General features: G+C 43.3%; 2 protein-coding genes across 7 annotated transcripts in view; both read right to left on the minus strand.

The window, feature by feature from the left end:
• The window catches only part of DLGAP5 (DLG associated protein 5), a 73233-nt gene extending 63691 nt beyond the window's left edge, over positions 1 to 9542 (minus strand). For 2 of the 4 annotated variants that reach the window (XM_085885166.1, XM_085885174.1), the window contains exons 1-3: positions 9258 to 9542; positions 5823 to 6013; positions 3391 to 3495 (exon numbers count right to left, since the gene is read on the minus strand). In XM_085885166.1, the coding sequence (XP_085741292.1) occupies positions 3391 to 3495; positions 5823 to 6013; positions 9258 to 9465 (504 nt within the window). In that variant the 5' untranslated portion in view covers positions 9466 to 9542. The remainder of the gene's footprint in view (positions 1 to 3390; positions 3496 to 5822; positions 6014 to 9257) is intronic. The other 2 variants (XM_085885157.1, XM_085885150.1) reach the window with 2 other exon arrangements.
• Positions 9543 to 22876: 13334 nt separating this feature from the next.
• The window catches only part of HAGH (hydroxyacylglutathione hydrolase), a 61532-nt gene continuing 59787 nt past the window's right edge, over positions 22877 to 24621 (minus strand). For all 3 annotated transcript variants that reach the window (XM_085885179.1, XM_085885187.1, XM_085885198.1), the window contains one exon: positions 22877 to 23436. In XM_085885179.1, the coding sequence (XP_085741305.1) occupies positions 23337 to 23436 (100 nt within the window). In that variant the 3' untranslated portion in view covers positions 22877 to 23336. The remainder of the gene's footprint in view (positions 23437 to 24621) is intronic.

The following is a 24621-nucleotide window of genomic DNA, read 5'->3' on the forward strand; positions in this document are numbered from 1 at the left end:
TTTATTTACCAACCAATGAAAGGACACGTTGCTGCGTCCGCCGGTGCAAGGCTGGCCGACGATGACGTCACGTGCCATGCTGGTTACGATGGGGATTGGCGCCTTAGTTACCGTGGCGTAGGAGTGGCAATAGTCAATGGCAGCGAATGTCATGGCAAGCAAAGACAGGGAGGTAAACTTGATTTTAATTTTAATTAACTCTGTGTGTAAGTATCACAGCAGTTGTTACTTCAATGCAAGCGATAATTCGTGGAATGATGTGAACATTCCGTACGGGCACGCACCACTTCCGGATAGTGATGACTTACTGTATTCTAATAATTTCTCGATTTCTTATGCGCATTTATAGATAAACACAATACCCCAATCCAGTCGTCGTTTACGAGAGCGAAGGAACGGCCTTGTGTGGTTGTTTGAAAGTTTTGTTAGTTTGTTTGTTTTTGGGGGGGGGGTTTGCACGTACGGGCACGCGAGAGCGAAGGAATGGCCTGTGTGTGTGTTTCTAGCCCGCGGTTTTAAAGTTTTTTTTTTTTTTTGTTTTTTTTTTTTTTGCACGTACGGCCACACACGTGCTAGTATATTCAAATGGACGACATTAAAATATTTTCATTGGACAGCTTTTCTGAATAGACATACAACTTCAGTATTTGACAGTTTTCAAATGGGAAGAAATAAAGAAAAAATACACAACGCAATGAAATATATCATTTTGTTCATCCTCAAGACTTACCGACACCTGGTTAAGTATTTGTGTACAATTATGCTGAAAGTGAGCAACTGCAACTTTCTCCATTAAAAAAATATATATATATACACATGAGGTGTGTTTAAAAAGTATCCAACCTTAATTCTTCATGTGTAAACAAATGAAGCTTGGAAGGTGTGGTTTGGTGCACGTATGTAGGTGATCCTAATTTGTATGCGTGAATATTTTCCCGCCTGCAGAAGCTGTCAGTCGCCGACAGACCGCCGATGAGTGAGGAAGTGTAAGTGAGCACCGTTGGATTTTCGTTTTTGACAAAATGACGGATCACTGTGGTCTCATCACCAGTGATCACTGTGTTGAAGAAGTTGGGATTGCTGTTCACTGTCTCCAGAACGTCCTGTGCGATCTCCAAACGGAGTTGCTTCTGCTCGATCGTTAGCAGCTTTGGCACAAACTTTGCTGAGATTCTCCTTAAGCCCAATTGCTCAGTCACAATGGAATGAACGGATACAATGCTGACGCCCGCCTCGTCTGCAAGTTCTCTGATCGTGATTCGATGATCCTGCATCAGCAGGGTCCTCACTTGGTCAATGACGATCTCATTTCAGGATGTTCAGGGCCTACCAGAACGTGCTTCACTTTCAACTGATGTGCGACCATATTTGAAGCGGTTGTACCACTTATCTGTGTGGTGCTCATTGCTTCTTTCCCAAAGGCCTGTTGAATCTTGCGGATCGCCAAGCTTTACACAAAATTTAATGCAGTAGCGTTGTTCAAGTTTTTCCGTCATTTTGTCAAAAACGAAAATCCGACGGCGCTCACTTACACTTCCTCACTCATCGGCGGTCTGTCGGCGACTGACAGCTTATGCAGGAGGGAAAATATTCACGCATACGGATTAGTATCGCCTACATACGTGCACCAAACCACACCTCCCTCGCTTCATTTGTTTACGCACGAAAAATTAAGGTTGGATACTTTTTGAACACACCTCGCATATATATATATATATATATATATATATATATATATATATATATATATATATATATATATATATATATATATATATATATATATATATATATATATATATATATATATATATATATATATATATATATATATATATATATATATATATATATATATATATATATATACACAATTCAGTACAAGCAAGCAAGCCTCAACAGAATCCTTAATATACTTCACAGACCAGTGTTTGTGTGCGTTTGTCTGTCACGCTGCTATTCCTACAGTTCTTGGCAGATTAGACCCATACTTGTTACATAGAATCAGCATGACCCCAATTAACGTACAGAGGTGTTTTTATCTTTGCCGGTGGTCTTGGGGTGGGGGGGGGGGAAGAAATTCTCCATGTGAATGTGTATCATGTTGCACCACCTCCAGGTGGTGGAGCGTATTACAAGTCTCCACCATTTACAGTTCAGTATTCCTGCTCCCACGTTTTCCAGTGCAATGAGGTGTTTCGAATTATAATCAGTCGGTATGTTTTTGCTTCACACACGTAACCCAGATTTTTGGGGGGGTTTTGCCTCCACAGAGCTGTCAGTTGCCTATACACCGCCCACATAAATATACGAGTTATAAGAAACGTGTTGCATGGTTGGAACAAGATTGCCCATCGGGTGGGTACTCAGCTCGTTAGCAATAGTGTCTAACCTTCACCTAAATAATGTTCCACTTTATCTGTAATGTAACCTTTTGATTAGCTGCACTATATTTAATACCAACTACTGAAGGGAGTTAATGTGAAACTGAGAAGGGTCCAATAATCAAGCAGAGACCAGACTGGCAAGACAGAACATTAACTTCAAGCATTCTGGTACTATATATTATATATATATATATATATATATATATATATATATATATATATATATATATATATATATATATATATATATATATATATATATATATATATATATATATATATATATATATATATATCAACCAAATTTTGTGCTCAAAATTGTAATCAATAACTTAATGTCATGCCAATACGGTGCAGCAACTTTGATTAAATACGAGATTGTTCGTGAAACTCTCAGCCCACCAAGACAAGTGACTCCCAATGTTGTTCAAAACAAACAAATCAGTGCTTTATCAAAGAAAAGCGGTTACATTCTCGTTATGCTCACAAGCACCTCTCTGTTGCATTTATAAACCTCAAAGTGGAGAAAAGACTTGCACTAAAATATTGCGACGGTTTTAGAAATGTACCCTGGAGGACAGCATTCATGTACGCACAGAGCTCCCCAGAATTAGTGATTTCATTCGTTTTTGTGGTAGGTAGAACGGAAAGTTTTTGCCCCACTAATTGGCTTCATGGGTTAGCCAGCCTGGCGCTCTCTGTTCCTCACCGCAGTGATACGAGTGCAAGCTGAGGGCGTTGTACCAGTTGTACCAACAGGTATGCAACACTGCTGTGGATGTGAGGACCCTGCTCGCTGCACGTGGTGGCCAAATGCCCTATTGAGCGACTTTACATTGACGTTTCCATTCTTTGTCCATACCACTACTTGTATATAAATCGGGGGGGGGGGGGGAAAAAAAACATTTGTGGTCCACAAAATGGCAACAATTGAAACCTGAAGATCAGCACTATCATGGGCCACACAGAAGAATCTCACTGCAAAAGCACAATACGTGTGTACCTTTTTCTTTGGGTTGAACATGTTTTTCTGAGAGCACTCAGCCGCATCGCCTCTCCTCGTCATAGCACGTGTCATCACTCCAGAAGCAGAACTTACTGATGCAGACTGCAACGAGAAAGATAGCAGAACCACAAGCAACCCAAAAACTCGTGCAGAACAATACAAACGACTCCAGACATTGGCATGAAATTGGCAGTTGGTAGCCTCATTAAAGGCCAAGTAATGAAGAAAAAATAAATGAATAAATAAACCTGCCCGTGGATGCTTTTGTGTAAATTACTATGGTGATCACTTTCATCTATTATTCATAATATTACTTCTCTAGTAAGAGCATAACAGTAAGAAAAGGAAGAGCAAATAACGATATCATAGGTTCTCATCACCATATAAACGTGCTTGCTTAATCCATCACGCAAGCCCACGCATTTACAAATCCAAAATACCCTTAAAATTACATAATCACCATTCCCAAAATTACTTGGACCACCTTGCGTTTTGTCTAGAAAGAGTCAACTGTTGAATTTGGGCACGTTAAGTAATAAAGATATGTCACAGTGAGAGCTGCTGTTCCCCCATGATACAACCTCCTCCGGGTCACCGTGTTACCTCATTCCAAAATACATCCTTAGGATAATGTGATTGTTTGAGCAAGGTTTGGGCAAGGTTGGAGGAGAGGGGGTGATTGGTGGTGAGGCAGCAGACGTGATGAGGGGGGGGGGGGGGGTTGGTGGTGTGGCAGCGGATGTGATGAACAAGGGAGGGGGAGGGGGATTGGTGGTGTGGCAGATGTGATGAGCAAGGGAGTGGGGGGGGGGGAGGGGATTGGTGGTGTGGTAGTGGATGTGATGAGTGAGGGGGGGGAGGGGATTGGTTGGTTGGTGAGAAATCATTAAATCCAAGTGCTGCATTGAAGCTGTCCTTCCTTTCATATCTCCATATCAACAATCCCACTACAATTCCAGAAGTGCCTGTTTGTTTACTGAGGCGTGCAATCTATGCTACAAGAGTTTGGAACGCCATATGACCTTGACCTTCAACATTTTGGGACAAAGTGCGAATAAAGAAAATGTGTCCCCATCCACAATCTATCCGTAAAAACTCAACATCATGAAAATTGGAGGAAAATTATTCAAGTTATGATCAAAAAGGTGGGGGCTTTTTTTGTTAATTAGGTTATAATCCAAAAAAGTATGACATTAATCAAATATCAGGTTCACAACTTCAGTGGAGGTACACCATCATGATGCAAGAACATCTTGGAAGGCCAAACGAGCGGTCATTGCAATTCTGCATTGGCAAAATTGAACGATGACCAAAAGAAACGCGGTTCTTTTTTTTCAGACCACAATTTGACCTTCACCTTTAACTCGGAGGGGTACGGTATAACTTAAGCATCAGTGCGCATTTCTATATAGTCTAGTTCGAGAGGGCAAAACTTAATCGAGTTAGGGTGGAAAATGTTAAAATGTTGATCAAGTAACGAACTTAAAAATTCAGTCAACCCCACGTCCTTTATTTATATTCACATTGGTGATGCAAAATTGCATTCCAAAAGTCACAGCCGGCTACAGGATGCAGCTCAAAAACTGGAAGTGCAGGAAGAAGAAGAAGAAAAAAAAAACCGGCAGCAATATGCGAGCTCAGACGTACACAATCCAACATGGGAAAACTTTTCAAAAGTTGGACAAAAGGTGGGTAAGAGGGTGGAGCGAGACGAGTTCTTCATAAACGTTTTTAATCACACAAAAATCCAATCATATGTCATGCCGGCACTACGATGGGCTGATGGTGCGCACACTGGCTTCTAAAGGCCTCAGAGCCTGGATTTGTATCCCACCAGCGATAAACTGCCATCCTGGTGTTTCACAGGCAGGGTGCTTCATCAATGTGTGTGCCGTCCCTTAGGACGGACATCAAACTGGGCCTCCCATCTGCTCGCATTAGTGGGTGGATGTTAAAGATCCCACGGTATCCCTCAGGAAGAGTATGCGAGCTATCACCGGCACTGTGGCCAAACTCCAAATTCCTGTCCGAACGACTGCTGGGAAGGCAATGGCAAACTTCCCAGCCAAGAAAGTGCTTCGGCAGCACTGATGCTCTGCAGCAGAGTGGGGTAAATCAGAATCAAAAGTTGCTTTACCTTTAGCTTTTTCTTTCTTCAAAATTACAATCAATTGATCCACCTGACCAGTGAAACTACGCTAGAAATGCCAACAAGTGCAATCACTGCCATGCATTCATCAAAGTTAACGATCAAACAAAATACTCAACAGCTCAGGGTAAATCGGTTTGCGGAATTTCTCACCGTCGTTTTGCCACACTATTAGACGCGAGTAATACAAACATGCAAGCTGGAAACGTGATGAATTTGGAAAACACGGGGACACTGCTCATTGCTTTGTGCCAAAAATAAAAGAGCAAAGCAATCATACCTTTTGACTTTTTTTTGTAGTATCCATTTTGGAGAAAAGGAAGACAGGTGGTTCATGCACAACATGAAACACCTTGAAGGTTCGCTGCAGAGCCCGCTCGCTCTCCTGCTTGCGCAGCTTCTTCTCTTCCTTGTAACGCTGGAGTCGCTCCATCCGAGACATTTTCACTTTGGGGTCTGGTGAAGGATGCCCTAATCAAAGAAAAGAAAATAAATATAAACAAGTTAATACAAAATACCCATCTGTAGAATGTCAAGTTAAAATTTCAAACTTTTGTGTGTCATTTCTGAGAAAAAAAACAGCAAATACCTGTTTCAGGAGTATTTGGGGGTGGGGGGGGGGGGAAAGAACCCCCATTAAACTCCCTCCGGAGACACCCTCAGACCCCGATTTCTTTATTTATGCATTTTTGCCACGAACAAACGTTGGTACTTCACGAGCGATGAAGGATGGAGTCAAGTTTCATTGAAATTGTGTGTGCAGTTTCAGAGAACAAAGCAAATACCTATTTTGGGGGGCAATTCCCCGAAGAACCCCTTATTAGGGCCTGATTTTTAAAATGCCATCAACAAATTTTGGTACATCGTGGGTGATGAAAGTTGCGGTCAAGTTTCATCGAAAATCGTGAGTAGTTCCAGATAAGTTGCAAGTTTGTGGATGGATGGACAGATGGACGGACGAAGTGCCATCTCATAAGCTCCCCAGAACTACGTCATAGGTGAGCTAACAAGAGTGCCAGAATGATACCCAAACGTAACTTCAATTTCAATAAAAATAATTGTTTTAACGATTTTAAAAATAATCATTATTTCAAAATTTAGTGCTATTGAATGAGACCAGAGGCTGTCCCGAAAACCACCCCCATACACCACCCACCCCATTAAACCTTTATTTTTTATTGAAGTACTGTACTGCAAAACTGGAGGTTCTTGGAAGTATTACGACAGACGATTTGTGTACTGCAGTCTTCAAGTACATAATTTAATTTAAATTAAAAAAAAAAAAAGATGTAAAAGTCATATTAATTAATTCTATGGTTTACCGCCATTTTCCAGTGTGAATTGCATCACCTCATCCAACACATTACATTAGTTGTTCATGGCCGTTTGTCCATTATGATGTGTTTTAAAACAAAATTTCTTGTAATTGTCAATATTATTATGATTGTAAAACTATTATCTCCCCCCAAAGCCTAGTGTTGGCTTAGTGGTTAGGGTGGTGGCTTGGGATCCTTGGGTCCTGAGTTCAAGCGCCGTTGGCCACTGAATTAATACACCAGGGGGTTGACTCAGCCTGTCATCCTTCCGAGGTCGGCGAAATGAGTACCAGTGTACTGGTAAGGGGGACACTACATCAGCGGCATAGCCGCGTCCTAACCAATGATGCAACCAGCAGCCACAGGCTGCACTTGATATAGATAGATAGATAGATAGATAGATAGATAGATAGATAGATAGATAGAGAGAGAGAGAGAGAGAGAGAGAGAGAGAGAGAGAGAGAGAGAGAGAGAGAGAGAGAGAGAGAGAGAGAGAGAGAGAGAGAGAGAGAGAGAGAGAGAGAGAGAGAGAGAGAGAGAGAGAGAGAGAGAGAGAGAGAGAGAGAGAGAGAGAGAGAGAGAGAGAGAGAGAGAGAGAGAGAGAGAGAGATCTCCCCCCCAATTCCTCCTGTGTACGCATGCGTGGTCGGGATGAATTCTGAGTCAAAATACTGTTAAACTGATATGAAGACTTGTCATTTTCCGATTCGTGTTCAAAATATAATATTACATTCAAATATCAAGTTGTTCCTCAAACTTAAAATGATAAGCATCGTTTAACCCCGCTTTTCGCTACGCGTGTGCGGGGTAACTCGAACAGCACTCGGTGGGGAGCGCACACAGCCCCACCAGGTTCAACAGTTTGTGTTTTGTATCTCACTCAGAGGGTCAGATCTGCATCCGGGACTCGAGGGAAATCGAATCGGCTTGTTCTCGTCACCGAACCAACTCATCCATCAAGTTTAGTCCAAATCCATCCACAACTTTTTGTCGTCAAGCCAACTTGGTACTGAGGCCTAAGTCGCATTTGCCACGGCGGCCGTGGGGTCGACAAAATCTACGGCCACGAGGAATTATAGGGCGGCCGCAGTATTTCCAGGGTCACACAATGTAGCAGTCACATATGTTTTTATTTTTCGGGGAGCCGCACGGTGTATTTGTAAATTGTGGAAACCGAAAACGTGGGGGTACCGTACGGTCTTTGATTTGATGTCGCACGGTGACCTTAGGGCGTTCCTGCGGCGGCCATAGAATTTTCAAGGCAGACGCAAGGTGCCCGCAGGGGGACCGCAGGGGGGCCCTAAGGCGAACGTGCGGCCAGACGGACGGTAACGAGTGGGTTCTTTCTTCTTCTTTTTTTACCAGTTCTTTTGTTTCGGCTTGTCGAATTGCTACGGCGAACGTAGAAATGAAAAAAAGTTATAACTCCGCGTTATAATTCCACGGCGACCCCTACGGCCTGTAAAATATAGCCAAACGGCGTAGGGCCACCGCACGTTTCTGTATATTCAGAAGGCGTACGGCCGCCGTAGAGCAAATGTGACTTAGCCCTTACTGCAAAAGGGAGCTTTTGAAAATCCATGCCTCGTCACACACAAACGGTTACTTCAATAAGAAAACTAGAGCAATTCGACTGCGCGCAGTCGACGGGTATGCCTCCGCTCTCCCACACAAACACTTGAGCATCGACATATTTGAACCTTGACCTTCATCATATCTGGCCCAAAATCTAATCAGTTAATTACCCTAACTTTACGTTTGTACCAAGTTTGATGAAATTCTGTCCAATATTTATTGTTAGGGCATAAACAGTAAAATTTCAGAGCTTGACCTTTGACCCTTGACCTTTATCGCATCTGAACCAAAATCTAATCACTTCATTGCCTGTCTTACTTTACCTTTTTACCAAGTTTGATGAAATTCTACAATTTGCTTCTTGAGTTATCGCGTAAACGAAAAGACGGACGGACGACCAGGAAACATAATCAGCGCAGCACCCTTGGTGTGGAGGCATAAAAATAAATAAATAATGTTGTTTCCGAGTGTTGTTTATCGATGTTATTGTATACGTCACAGTGGGATTGTAGGCCGCAGGCTCTGTTCAGGCGTGAACGTGAACGTGAACGTGAACGTGAACGTGAACGAAGCGCGCGCCGCGCTCCGCAGATTAAACGGCCGCAGCGCGCGAGTTGAAAACCCCGAACAGTGAGGACATATTGTTACATTTAAAACTTCCCTTCACCATCATAAACACGAAGACCCGTCATCAGGGAGGATGTCGCGGATCAACCTTACACGGTTCACCTCGCCCCAAACAGTACAATCACGAAATGGTTTGGAAGTGTAAACGAGCTCGGAAAACGCCTCAGGCCTTGCAAACCAAGGCCCAGCTTGCTGACCATGACACGAACCCGCTCGGTGAGGAGTCTTGTCGTCCGCACCGACCAACTGGCGGAACCCGCCAGTTCGCCGACGAGTGACCACCTCATCCCGCTGTTGTCTCCGGCGCACTTCCACTTCTCGGACTTTGCGAGTGTGTAACGGAACGCCGGCCCGCTTTTTGTACAAATGCCCGAACCGGGTCGTACGGCCTCGATCGCCCTCCATCACAACAAACTGGAACGCGTCTGAGGCGCAGATCGTTCAAATCGTTTCCTCCGACAACCGATTGGTCACGAGCTAAAATTACGACACAGAATTGTCGCAACGTCATTGGCTAGTTCGTACCAACGGATGTTGCGCGCACAACCGATTGGTCACGAGCTAAAATTACGACACAGAATTGTCGCAACGTCATTGGCTAGTTCGTACCGACGGATGTCGAGCGCACAACCGATTGGTCACGAGCTAAAATTACGACACAGAATTGTCGCAACGTCATTGGCTAGTTCGTGCCGACGGATGTCGAGCGCACAACCGATTGGTCACAAGCTAAAATTACGACACAGAATTGTCGCAACGTCATTGGCTAGTTCGTGCCAACGGATGTCGAGCGCATACACTCACAAAAAAGCGAGATACCTGATTGGTTTTTTTAAAACCACAACTCCACCCAGCCAAACTCTGCATTCGGAAGCATTCCCTTCACGTTGCTGTGCGTCAAACCCAAGCTCGTTTCGCCGAAACGCTGAATGAACCGAAACTATTTTTTTCTTTCCTCTCTACTTTTTATTCGTTTATCATTGATACCCTGTATTATGTGCCCAGCTGTTCTTCGTCGTTATCAATCAAGCAGACAAAACGACTCAACCATTTCCCTAATTACAGAAATGGAGAAAATGCTCATCGCTTCAGGTGTGAGGTAATGGGTCACGTGACTCCGCGTCAGCAATCGAAACACCACTTTTTGCAAACTCTTCATACATACACATCTTTAATTCGCTTGGTTCCGATTTCATTTACATTCTTCAATTCTGAATTGAAAACACATTTTAGCAGAAAAGCTGATTCAATACAAAACAAAGTGTTTCCGGTTCATTTTAGTGACGTAATCGCCGAGATGCAAAGCTCGACGATGATTGGTCGAACGATGATGAAGCCGAGCGGCGGCCATCTTGTGACCCCCATAAATCGACGGTCCTCCTCGGACGCAAATGCTTGAAAAGTCGTGATTAGCTTGCACAAAAGCAACTCCTTTTGGCTTGTACAGTTGTACTTTACACTCTTCGTCTTGTATCCTGAATATGACTGTGAAAAGTCAAATACCTTCTTGTGTTGTATAAACCCTGAACAGTGATCGACGGATGCACAAACTGTCACATTTTAACAGATGAGTGACAATTGAAACGTCACGTGGTATCCCACCCATTGAATTGATCATTTGATCGGTTTCAAAGACCTAATATCAGACCAAAAAAAACAAGCTCAAATGAGCTCAGATCCTCATCCTCTCAATGATGACGTCATAAAAACCGAATATGACGTCATTGTAATGTATCAGGTTTGCGATAAATCATCTGTGCTCATGCCCGGCTTGATTCCCGCAAAGAAAATTCAAACAGCTTGCCTAGTTTCGGAGATAATGGTATTGGCGATTTCCATTAACGGCGATATTATGACGTGAACTTTTTTTCTAGGAAGAATTTCCAAAATCGGAGATGGTTACTGCCTGCGCGTGGGCTTTCTGCATATACTTGGCAAATTTCACGAAGATCCGAGGAAAACTCTGGGTTGTGAAACAAAAAAATGTCAAAAAATAGGAATGACATCATAAAAATTGATATGACGTCATAGTGATGTATCATATGTGCGATAATTCATCTCTGTGAATGCCCTGTTCGATTCCCGCAAACAGAATTCAAAAAGCTTGCCTCGTTTCGGAGATAATTTTTAGGTGATTTCCATTAGCGGAGATATTTTGACGTCATAATTTTTTTTCTTGGAGGAATTTTTAAAATCGGAGATGGTTACGGTCTGTGCAGGGTATTTTTACATATATATGCCAAGTTTCAGGAAGTTTCGATGAAAACTGTAGGATGTGCAACAAAAAAGTCCACAAGAAGAAGATGAAGAACAACAACGTGAGTAAGACTTAGAGATCCTCCACGAGGATCAAAAAGTGGATTTTGTTGAATGGAACTTCTCTGATGAGAAGCAAACAGCAGAGTTAAACAATGGCCGTCCGTCTGTCCATCCGTCCTCCTTTACATTTTGATAATTGTGGTAAGAAAACAAATTTGTGAATATTATTAGCCAATCAGTGGAGTCCTTTCAGAAAGTCAATAGGCGTGGAGGATATGGAAGGGGAGAGATATGCAGAGAGCTTGTCCATGACACTGTTTTGGGTTTTCTGGCCAGGTCACAAGTGGCCTCTCTCGGAACTCTTCCCAACCTTTGACCCTGAAGCCAGTGAGCCGCAGATAACTCGGTGGCATGACAGGTTGCAAAGCTACCACGGACACCGTCTGAGATGATTAACTTCAGTAGGGACCTAGTGTCCAATTCCAGCATTACCTCCACAGTAAGTTGAACCCCCCAGATAGTGAACCATGCTCTCGATGCCCCACTTCTATTTAGATAAAATATGGCCGAGCGGAACCTTGAATGGGGCCTCGGCTCGTCTGACCGTAGTGAATCAGCAGGACAAAACTCCCATCTACTATTTATGTACTCTGTCTAACCAAGGGAGAAATAGATACTCAGGCAGGTTGGAAACTAAAGGTCTTCTGAAACAAAAGCACATATTTACAGCAATGCTGTGTCACACAGGAAAGAATGCTACCCGAGCATGCAAGTCCCTTCGACAATCTTTATCGCGAATCTACGGACATAGGCACCTCAATCATTCCGGGAAGCAAGACACAAGTAAGGTTGATAGATAGATAGATGCAGAAGGCCGAGCTTGTTGTGACGCCTCGCTCCCCTGACGCGAGCCTGTGGGCTCATGTGCTTCCAAAAGGAGGGGAGGGAGGACAAGAAGAGAGGGTGATAATGTAATGCTACGTGTGTGGAGATATGTGGTAAATGCTTCGTAATACGTCGAGGAAATTGTGAATGCGTGTCGATACCCTTGCTCTGAGCGAGTGGAAGGGAAATAGTAGATAACTCTTTGTACTTTCCGAAGTAAACAATTATACGTGGGGGAAGCAAGAGGAAGATCGTGTAAATCTGTGTGCAGTTGCCAGCACGTCCAGCGAAAGAGCTCCATGGATGGTTCAATAACTCGCTCCACAGCCTGTCTGCACCGTGGCTCATGTTCACCTGGCTCGTTCTTGGAGGACTCCTTTGTGTCTCTCTCTCTCTCTCTCTCTCTCTCTCTCTCTCTCTCTCTCTCTCTCTCTCTCTCTCTCTCTCTCTCCCGATTCCTGGATTCCTGTGACGACCGAGCTTTAAGCTGCCTGCACTTATGAAGCCCCTGGCCGAGACGTGGCCTGGGTACTGGGCAGCTACCCATGCAGCTTCCTGATTGGCGCACCGATGTTGCCAGGTGGTTATCATTGGCTGTTCAGTGCAGGCGCCGCATAGGATGGAATAGCACTAAAGCGCTTCGTTGCAAGCACCGCGCAGGACCGAGTGGAACTTAAGTGCTTTGATGGGTCCAATTGCTACTCAATCGCTATGATGCAGGTGTGGCGTAACATGAGTTTTGGAGGTGTAATGCTGGTTTTGGTAAACATGTTGTTTTTTGTACGGATGCACTGTAAAGAGGTGTGGGGAAGGGAAGATATTAAGAGAGATGCGGAGGGAGATAAAAGTAGAGTTACAAAGAGGAGGGGTAGGGGGGTTAAACCTGCTACACACAAACACAACACATTTCCCCATCCACTGATACAAGGGGATATGTAATATAACTAAACAAAATATAAGATCTATCAAAACTCCAGGGTTCCTTCATGTGTTGAACGTAACTTCCCGGGGTCTTCCAAAAGCGCAAGAACACGTGAGTAGCTCGTAGCCATGCTTTTGCTTGCAAGACTTTCTCATTTTTATTCATGAGTCACTCAACACGTCAATATTCAACAGTGACTTCTGTTCGACACCATCAAGACCATTGAGCGAAGTGGATTTCATCTGTTTGGCTGAACAGCCACGCCGACACCTCACGAACATCCTCTCATTTTGCATTCGATGCCATCGTAAAGCCGCGGCAGCTCGACACCAATAAATCCCTCCTTCTTCACCAACAGCTGGAGAGACGACGGAAGGATTGATCATCAACCAATTTCATTTACAACATGGCATTGTTATAAATGTGAGCCTGGTGCGGCTCAGTGGTTAAGGCGGTGGCTTGGGATCCTTGGGGTCCTGAGTTCGAGCCCCGCTGGCTGCTGAGTTAGCATCAGGAGGGGGGGGGGGGTTGACACAGCCTGTCATCCTTCCGAAGGTTAGCGAAATGAGCACCAGTATACTGGTAATTATCCCTGCAGGGTCAAAGGCGACTAAAAGGTTGGCGTCAGGAAGGGCATCCGGCCGTAAAAACATTACCACAAGAAAGGGTACCATGATTGGAGCCTGCAAAAAGCTGACCCCTGCTCAGGGATAAAGGCTTTAAAATGGTGTGTTGATGTGTTTTAAATGTGAGATTTATTTTGTTCTGGTTTAAACATCATCATCACCTGGTTTCAACACCATCATCATCACCCAGCGCACTGAAAGGAATTATCACTACAGTTGAGTTGGTGATCCCGACATGATTACGATTTGACATGATCCAACGTGAGTGATTCCTTACATATTCCATCATGTCAACTTAAAGTCCTTTCGTTGCACTTCCTGTCGCAGCTGTTACTTTGAATTGCTACCTCCTTTTTCGGAAAATGACCTCACCATCTGGTTCGCTCAAGTTGGTGCACAGTTTTCAACTCAAGGCATCATGGTACATCTGACATACAACGACTTAAAACCCAAATGGACCAGTTAACTGCCCAAATGCAGGCACTTACACGTCATCTTGGGGAGGAGTTTAGTTGTAGAAGGACCCAGAGGGGTAGATGGACCCATTGCTATTGGTCCATTTATGGCCACGCTCCTCCTTGACATGTGTGCCTGCATGCAAGAGACTGATGCACAACAATGCCATAGTCCTGGTACACAGCAACATGCAGGGGGGCACGTGTTGGTATCGTTGGAAATTTGGGAAGAATGCACACAAGTGTGTTCAGCCTTGCAGTTTCACAGCCCACCCCGTGTCACAGTCGAGAAATGCCACACACAACGATGAGCCATGATGAGTCAATCTGGTGACCAACAATCAAGTCGCTTGTTTTTCATCAGTCACAGGAACACCGCCACTTGATTTTTAGTTGACACTGGAGCTGAGGTCAGCGTTTTACCCCCCAACAGTTATGGACAAACATAAACCATCTGCATTTACTCTCCAAGCTGTCAACAAATCCACCATTTCCACATATGGTGAACAACCAATAACTCTCAATCTTGGCTTGAAGCGTGTTTACCGATGGATATTTATCATTGCTGACTTACGCATCCCATTCATTGGAGCCGATTTCTTGAAGCATTTTGGATTGTTGGTGGATGTCAAAAGCCAAAAGCTCCTCGACTCTATCGCAAGTCTTTGTGTCAAAGGTATCACTGCACACGTGCCTTCTGTCAGTCCAATTTTTGTACAGTCTGACCACATGGCCACCAGTTACGATGCCATCCTTCAATTGTACCCAGAAATAACTTGGCTAACCTACAGTGAAGTGGCAGTCAAATACTCCACCACTCGATCACCACATTGACATGCGTGGCTCGACCGCGTCGACTAGCTCCTGATCGTTATGCAATTGCTAAAGTAGAGTTTGACCATATGTTTGAGCTGGGTATCATTCGACCTTCAAGGAGCAACTGGTCTTTGCATTTACATATGGCCCAGAAGAAGATGCCTGTCAAATGGAGACCCTGTGGTGACTGCCACACACTAAACAGGAACACAGTTCCAAACTGCTACCCCATAACCACACCTGCAAGATTTTACGTCTCGACTCCGGGGAAAGCAAGTTTTCTCCAAGTTGACTTGGAGAGAGCATATCATTAGATTCCAGTTGAGCCGACTGATGTACACAAGACAGCCATTACCACTCCTTTTGGTGTTTTTGAGTTTGTCTTTGTGTCAAAGACCATACACTGTGCAGAGCATTGTTGCTGCCTAAGCAGTCTCCTTGGCTATTGGGCACAATCATGGACAGGTCACCACCCCGACACAGGATACCAGCAAGCTGGCACTCATTTTGCCGACCTCGGAAGGATGACAGGCAGAGTCAACCCCACCTGTTATTAATTCAACACAAAAATGGGATTTGAACTTAGGATCCTGGGATCCCAAGCCCACCACCCTCACCCTTAAGCCAACACCAAGCATAGTTTATATAATGAGTTCCTTTTAATACAAGGAACTTAAACAAAGATCTTTAAGGCCACCATAAGCTATGCTGGTGTAGCCAACCTATGGTCGTTTGTCAGTACTCGATGCATTTTAAATGCTGAGCATCAAGCAAGGAAGCAGCATGTTATTTTTAAGTCTTTGTTCTGACTCGATGAGGGCTCAAACCACCGACATCCTAGATTCAGAGCGGGTGCTCCAAACATTATTCCATGATTCTTCTTCCTCAAAAAAAATCTTCAGAGGGCTCTTAATTCCAGCCTATCAATCACGAAGAAAATAAATTTGTGTATGCATGCATGTGGATGGATGAGTCCAAATTCATGTTGTTAATATTGTTATGTTTGTGTGGTAGACAGAGGAATTTCATGGGAAAGAGAGGAGTGTATTGAGTTGCTTGGTCCATGGATGTGAAGTAGACATCTCGATGTAATCTAAGTAGGGAAGCTGTGAGCTTAAGTGTTACGTGTCACCACACGGTGTGTGGTGCTGTGTTAATGAGGAAGTGTTTAATAATAATTTCTCCCAGTATGTGATTGCCCCCTGTGACCTTTTCCTATGTTTTTGAATTTCAAGACCAGCGATAAAAAGAGATCACGTCTTTAAAACAACAACCGAGCTGCACTTCCAAGCAGGCAGAAAGCCCCGCCTCCATAGACTGGTGAACCACGCCCCTGGTGTGGATGATTAATGGGCGTGACGTCAGAGAGAGTCAGTAGGATGAGAGTGAGGAAGGCGATGAGAGTCTCGTGTTGGACGACAAGAAGGCAGGGAGTGAGGTTGGTCGTCGGAACAGAAGGGAGTGTGCGAGACAGAAGTGAGAGAGAGGCAGGATCAGCAGTTGAAAGAGAAGGGCATTACGGCTGGCTTTCCCTTGACGTGGTGAAGAAGACTGCAAGATTATAGTGTTCGTGCTGAGGTGAATTGGCTCGTGTGGTGGAGCGAAACACTGACCATTGACTGTTGGCTGGAACGTGTGAGACCAGCCTCATAGCCTCGTGTTGTGTCATCGGGGAAAGACGACGCCATCTTGCAGAGTGGCGGCGGCGGCAAGGGCGATTGACGAAAGAAGTTGCATGGCAGTTCCTGAGCCCTGATGTTGAGTATCGCCGTCCGAATTGCCTCCCGTACGTTTGCCCACCCAGAGAGCGGCTGCACACTGTTTTGGGTGCATTTTCTCGTGCAGGAAGACGCGGTTCGACCCCAAAGCTCATAAAAGATCACTTCTGGACCCGACGCTAAGTGCCAGAATAAAGGAGGGATTTTTCTTTGTTTTATCTGCCCCCTTGTCTCTATCAAAGTCTGCGTGGAGGCGCCTCAAAATTAGATTTAGTTTTACCTCACGTTCCGTCTCATTATCATCCCGTTTTGAATTATTACCATTGTAAATATTTTATTTATTTTCATTAAATCCCGTATTTATCACAGCGCGTGCGCTGGTATACAATTGCATCGAGTTTGAAATGTCCCCGGTGTCTACCATGTCTCCGGTGTCCCCCCCCCCACCACCCACGCACCTCAAGTGACAGCCAATGACAGCCGTCCAGTAGATGGCAGTGCATAACCGAGACGGAAATGGTGACAATTGACGGAAATACCCGAGTATTCATGGGCCGACAACTGACGGAAACAATTGATGGAAATACCCACAACTGACGGAAACATCCGAAGAGATAATAATAATAATAATAATTTGCCGGTTTCCGCATGAACTACACATTAGATTCACACAATACTGCCTGTTTTCAATGGAAATTTGTGAAACTAATGTGTTATACAGTATATGTGAAAACCATTTAATTTATTGATCGATGGAAAAAACCAAGAAACGCTCCCCTCTCATGTACGAACGAACAAAAGACGTCATTTCCGCCCACCATCGCATTTTGCACCGAACGCTGAAAGCTAAGTTCTCCTTATGTCATCATTCTCTTTAATATTAGCCATAAACAAGTGTTTTGTCATGCATTAGTAGTTGAAATTTACTTACAATAATAACAAGATTTTTACATTTCAAATATTAAGTACGCTTTTTCATTGTTTTTCAACTGAAAAAGCATAAATTGCATGTTTTAGCATTAGTGTAGTCATTTGCTTCACCACACGCACTGTATTGAAGGATTTCACTTGTTTAAGTTGCTTGTGTCTGTCTATTCGTCGTGGGTTCGAGATAAACCACCTTGTGCTGTGCTTCCATCTGCTCCGTCCTTTCCGTGCGTGCCATAATCTCCGAGAATCTCGGCTGTAAGCCTCCAAGGGAGAACTGTTCGGCCATCCGTCCAGGTCGGGGCAAACCCCCGAGATACGACAATATAATACATGTTGAGTCTTCTTCTGGAATGCATGGAAATTGAATAATTTTAAACTTCAAACAAGTTAAATACTTCAGTGGATGGTTCATTTGATATTTAAAGTTTATTCCATCACAGTCCCAACATTTTAATATTGGTTTGAGACGAATTTACCGACGTTGTTGCGGCATAAGGTCACTACAACAGAAGCCACCTTATTACCCCCGATCACGGAACTGCAAAAGGCATATTGTCTCGTCTATTCTCGAGGGCTCAGATCAAAATACAATATAAACGTCTGCCTCGGTGCCTTGCAGCTAGTGGTGATCCCATTTGCATCCATTTCCAGTCAACCTTAACTCGTATAAATAAATATTGGTGTAGTTACCTCCTGAGTACCCGAGTAATGCTATTTCCCTTTTCTCTTCCACTGCCAGGCCCCAAAAAATTACAATCATATAATTCAAGTAACAGGTACCAGCAGAAATTCTGCACAATGTAAAATGTGACTTCAAGTCCTCAACCCCCCTCCCTCCCACCCCCAACCCAAAGTCCTCAACCCCCCTCTCTCCCACCCCCAACCTATAGCAAGTCCTCAACAGCATCTTCCTCATCAACCATGCATGATGATTCGAGCAATCAAACGTGGGCCACTACCTCATGGATGTACCTTTCCTGGCACATCTGATAACTGAGGTGATCGACATTGGCTTTCAAAGAGAGATTCCAGATGACAATGTCATTGACCACATTGTGTCTGAATCTTGGTGCTTCAGTGAGTTGTACATTCCAAGCTTTGCATCTGTTTGGAACATCATCGATGAGTTTGGCTCAAGGACCAGCATGCAAACAAACAAACCTATCAAACCGCACTCCTCCACAATATCCCCAGTCAACAGGCTTTCACCTTACTTTGACCATTGGAGGATCTAGCCCATGGAGATGATGACAGACTTTGCAGATGGGGAATTAGAGATATATGCACTGCAAGAGGCCCTTCTGGGGCTGCAGTCATGATGTCGTCGTGACGGTATCACCACAGTATTTGTCCAGGTCAAATAACTTAATTAATCATCCTCATAGAACGCCGGGTTGCTAAAGATAATGGTGATGCCTGCTGGTTGTGATTAGTGGGGTGAAAAACAATGTGTCCATGTGACTGATGACTTGTTGGTTCAAGATCATGCAGCATTAGCTGCAATTGGATTCGACGTGGTGTCCTCAATCACAGTTAGTGGTGCATCATTAACAAAAATAAAGCCATAACGTGTCAAAGTCATGAAGTGGATGGAACAGCGATGTGTTGCCCTGACAAGCCCAAAACTGGCATAACGAGTGGGCAGCTTCACTTTTCATCTGTTTGGTGACAGCATTTGATATTGACACTGCAAGAGGCTCTTCTGGGGAATGCAGTCATGACAGTACCGTCAGGGCATTCGTCTAAGTCGGAGAACTTCATCAATCATAATACATATTTATATACATATAAAAAATATATATATATATATATATATATGGTGTCCCAAAAAAATATACAACTTTTAAAATGCTTCGTTTGATCCTAAAAAAGCAGTATTTTTCTCACTAATGCTTCATTTCTTGTTGCAGAGACCCTGAAGTTTATTTTGATACCAAGCAAGCGCCAGAAAAATGCCAAGACTGACCGTACAACAACGGATGAATATTGTTGAACTTTGGCACCAGACGAAAAGTGTCATGCAGGTGCAACGTCTTTACTCGAGACATTTCGGTATCCACTTGCGCCATGCACCAAACTTTCGGACAATAAAGTGCACCATCGCAAAGTTTACCAATGTGGGAACCATCTGTGACGTTCACAAGGGTCACAGTGGTCGGAAGAGGACAGGTCGTAGTGAAGAAAATGTGGAAATGGTGAGACAGGTGGTCGTTCAGAGTCCAAAAAAATTGATTCGACGACTTTCTGCCGAGACAAACATTCATAAGAGCACCGTTCAGAGAATCCTTCGCCAAGACATGCATGCCTTTCCAAACAAGGCGTTTTCTCAACCAACATTTTGAGGGCTGCTTTATCTCCCTCTAGGAAGACGTTGAGTGGCAACCGTATTCCCCTGACCTTACTCCTCCAGACTTCTTCTTGTGGGCATATCTCAAGGACAGGATCTATGAAAACCCTAGGCCTCAGACTCTTGATCAGCTGAAGGAAAACATCCACCGAGAAATCCAGAACATTCCTCAGGAAACGTTTCCCAAAGTGATGGAGAACATGACAACGCGTTTGCAGGCAGTGATCGGACAACGTGAAGCCTACGTCGAACATGTGGTCTAAAAGAAAACGACGATTCTAAACCAAAATTTAAATTTTGGTGGCAATTTTGACATGGGTACAATAAACTTCAACCTTTCAGCTTTCTATCCAGCCATATATCTTTTTTTAAAAATACATGTTATGACCATCCTCTTTGCAGATGAAAAGTTGTATATTTTTTGGGACACCCTGTATATATTGTTATGGATTTCAGAATCGGATCTGACAAATGCATCCGAACATTTAAGTTCTCAGACAGTTATTTCCCAAAATGCATGTCCAGGATAGACCCATCCCCATGTCTGGTGGGATTCTAACTTTGATGCGTTGCAGAAGGGTATAGAATAGATTCCCTTTCTTATGGGATGGCCTTTTTCGCTTTATGGCCCATTCATGCACGCGAGATAGCTGTTAGCCCAACAGAGGCTCGTCTACCCCCTCTCCAACAGGACACATTAGCTTGGAGGTGGACGATTTACTTACACATTGGACTTACAGGACATTTGATTAAGCACACCACGGGCTTTTCCTGAGCAGTTATTCTGATGATCAAACACGGCTGTAGATCATTTACCTCACCCACCTATCTTTCGTTGACATTCGACACCCATCTCTTTAACCGACGTTGACGTCCACATTTTTCCATCAACGTTTGACGCTCCCTTTGGTAGCTCTCTGGATGCTGGCTGGCTCTTGTTCGTGTCGGGCTGAACGAGGAAGGAATGATCACGAGGTTGATGGTTTGTCACATGCAGCGATGCGCCAATAGCCAAGGTGGATTTGGCTGAAGTCTGCTTGAGGCTCCGCCCAGACTGGCAGCCTAAAAAAGGATGGGAGGACCGTTTTCTTGACAATTTTTGTGACAGTTGGTGAAAGCTGGTTGCAGCTCCTTACAATTCCACCCACTGTTGACAGTTTTGTGATGGTGACAGCTGGTTACAGCTCCTCACAGCCTTACAGCTCTGACCAGTGGTGACAGTTGTGAGCTGATGAGTTGGTGACAGCCTCACTGTCCTGATCACTGGTGACAGTTTGTGAGCTGCTCCTAACGGTGGGTGATGGTTGGACCGTTCCTGCTGGTTCTGCTCGGAACCTGCTCTTGGCGTACCTGATTATTGGCGTCCCTGGTTCCTGGGGGTGACAACGTGATGTCGATTGGTGTTCGAGCCTGTTTGCGAGTGGGTGTATGGCGAGGCAGGACGCTGGCAATGGACAAAGGCATGCTCACACATTTAGGGACATTTTATTTGATGCATGATGACTTCTACGTTGGTAAGCCGAGACAGGATTTCTTTCCCCCCTGGATGATCTGCTGGGTACCCTTGTCTCATGTATAATATTTAAATAAAGGCATAGTGATAAGTATCTGTTCTTTGTCAGTTTTTCTATCAATGCCTATTTAATTATTTATTTGCTTGAGATTATTTTGATTGATTTGAATTCACCTATTTTCACCACAAAGAAATAAAAATTTCTTCAGTTTATTTATTTTTTCCTCATTAATAAATTCCTTGACGTTTCAACCCGTCCGTGCTTCACTTGTCCTTTCCTTCCATTGATCCAGAATTGTCCGAACATAAATAGACTGGAAGATTATAATTCCCAAACGAATTAACCTGTCATAGTCGGCGTGCACCAGCAGTAAATGCTCGGCTGCCGTACTTAACATCTAATCAACAAAAAATTGCTGCTTTGCCGAGGGCACGCTCCCCGTTCAGGAAGCCACGTGACCTCTAGTTAAACGGCAAAATTAAACGGTGGACACTGGAACTCGTGGTTAACTGAATGGCGTTTGTGGTTCTAAACGAGCCCACCATGCCACGAAGTTAATTGTGAGCGGTGGCCCCAGGTCCGTTTCTTCCGAGGAGAAACGGGGATTAACCCCCTCATAATACACTTGGTACCCATGGCCGTAACAATATATACATATACACATGCACATGTTTACAATCGTTGAGGAAGACCAAGAAGAAGGAATATTTGGCCGAAAGCTTGTTACCATATATAGATCATCCAGAAGGTATGTCCTTTTTTCCATATATATATGGAAAATATATATATATATATGGAAAATAAATATATATATATGGAAAATATATATATATATATATATATATATATATATATATATATATATATATATATATATATATATATATATATAAATATATATATATATAAATATATAACAGGAGCTGTAACCAGCTGTCACCGTCACCAAACTGTCAACAGTGGGTGGAGTTATATATATATATATATATATATATATATATATATATATATATATATATATATATATATATATATATATATAAAAGATAGATATATGTTGCAATTACTCATTTTGTGTCTATCCTGTGTGGATTTCCATAATTATTCCCAATACTGTACATGTACAACTATGACATTATGCTTGGCCCTGTACTTGTTTGACATCTACAACTACAGCGTATGACTCCAGAATACATAATGTTAGTACTGTACTGGAGATTATAGTTTTTTAACAGTATGATTCAAATGAGTGACATTGTCGTTATGAACAAATTATCAAACAGACGACAGAGCCGACAGCATGTCTCACACATCTACAACATTGGACAAGTGTAGTGTAAGAGCTCAGCCTTGAAAAATATTTAATATGACACTTGGTAAGTCGAAATTTAAAAGAAAAATATTGATAGATTGCACAAATGTAGACCAAAGAATAAGAAATAAGAGCACTATGTGCAATGAAAATCTTAAATTTTTATATTCCATAAAGTACAACATAATTCAGAAAATTAAAAGCCCACATTTTAGCAAAACTATCAGCTTCGTGCACTATGCTTTATATTGAGCGTCAGTACTGCCGAAGCAGTTTCTTAGCAAGGGTTACAATCCTGAACAGGTCGCGACTCTGACACAAGTGAAACGATGGCATCTGTAATTATGCAATGTGGGAATAACTAATAATTAATCCAAGTAACTAAATATGCCTTGTAATGCCTTTCTGGATACTTTCTCAAATCATGCAGAACAGGTAGGATTGTCAAAGGCTGATCAATAGCCCAAATAGAGTGTGGTGTTCCAATTTGCCTTAGTTCGCAGGTGGATGGAAGTTGTCTTTCTCCCGACGTATTATGCCCATGACTGCCACAGGGTCATTGCTCTGTGCATGTTGCTGAACCGAAGATTCTCTGCAAGGAGTACATGGTGGAAAAGGGGGGGGGGGGTAAAAGATGGTAAAGGTTGGGAGAACGAAATAGGTACAAGTGGTCAACTGAAGATAATGTAAAGCTCAATTATTTCAAACAGCGATCGAGGCTCATGACAAAGAACAAGGGGCAATGCATAAACAGCACAGTGGGCCAACAGCAGATACACAAGAGTACGAAGAGGAAATTGTAGAAAGGAGAGAACAGGGTCTCACTGGGTATGGTAAAGCTCAGTAGAAGAGTAGGAGAGATGAAGAGGCTACAGTGAGCAGTGGACTTGAAATCCAGGGGTGGGTTGCTCATGCCTCACAACGTTGAGAAAAGATAGTTATCTAAGGAGGAAGGTGGCTGTTGCTTTTAAATGTGGAGAGGAAAACAATGAAAGGGGTTTTTGCAGGTGGTATTTGACTTGGAGGGGTTGGTCTCGATTGATCGGTAAAAGGGTAGAATGGGCAAGACGAGAATAGAGCGCTAAAAAACAACAGCAAGCCATAACCCGCCTTGAAGGTGAGGTAAGAGAAAAAAACAAAAAACAGGCACTGAGACTCAGCTTCCTGAGGTGAGATTCCAATGGCACTGAAAGCCTCAAGTCAGAACAAACAGGGGTAGGGGGGCGGTGGGAGGTGGCAAGATGGGATGCAGCAGCACCAGTCCACAAAAGGAAACCATATTCCATGATACTCCAGATTAAGATTTTGTACACCGTTACAAGCTGAGGATGGCAGAGGTTCTGCCATCTGCCCTTGGATGCCAGCTTGGAGTTCTGTTCTACTGAAGAAAGGTTATAGCTGATCAGACCAAAAGCAAAAGAGACCACACCTCTCCCAGGCCAATCACAAAAAATTATTGGGGGGGGGTGGGGGAGGAGAAGTTTCCTGCTGGCCCTTGTGGAGGGACAAATGAGAATGTGTGTGTGTATATATATATATATATATATATATATATATATATATATATATATATATATATATATATATATATATATATATATATATATATATATATATATATATATATATATATATATATATATATATATATATATATATATATATATATATATATATATATGAGTGTTTATTGCACAAAAACATGAAAGCAGATTACCAGTTGCTTATCAGAGAGAGAGAGGCAGTTCCAACCTGCCTGGCAGAAAGGTGTGAAGTT

This window comes from Eptatretus burgeri, chromosome 1 (assembly GCF_056783735.1).
Source record: "Eptatretus burgeri isolate ZD-2024b chromosome 1, Ebu_testis_v1, whole genome shotgun sequence".
Classification (NCBI taxonomy): Eukaryota; Metazoa; Chordata; class Myxini; order Myxiniformes; family Myxinidae; genus Eptatretus; species Eptatretus burgeri.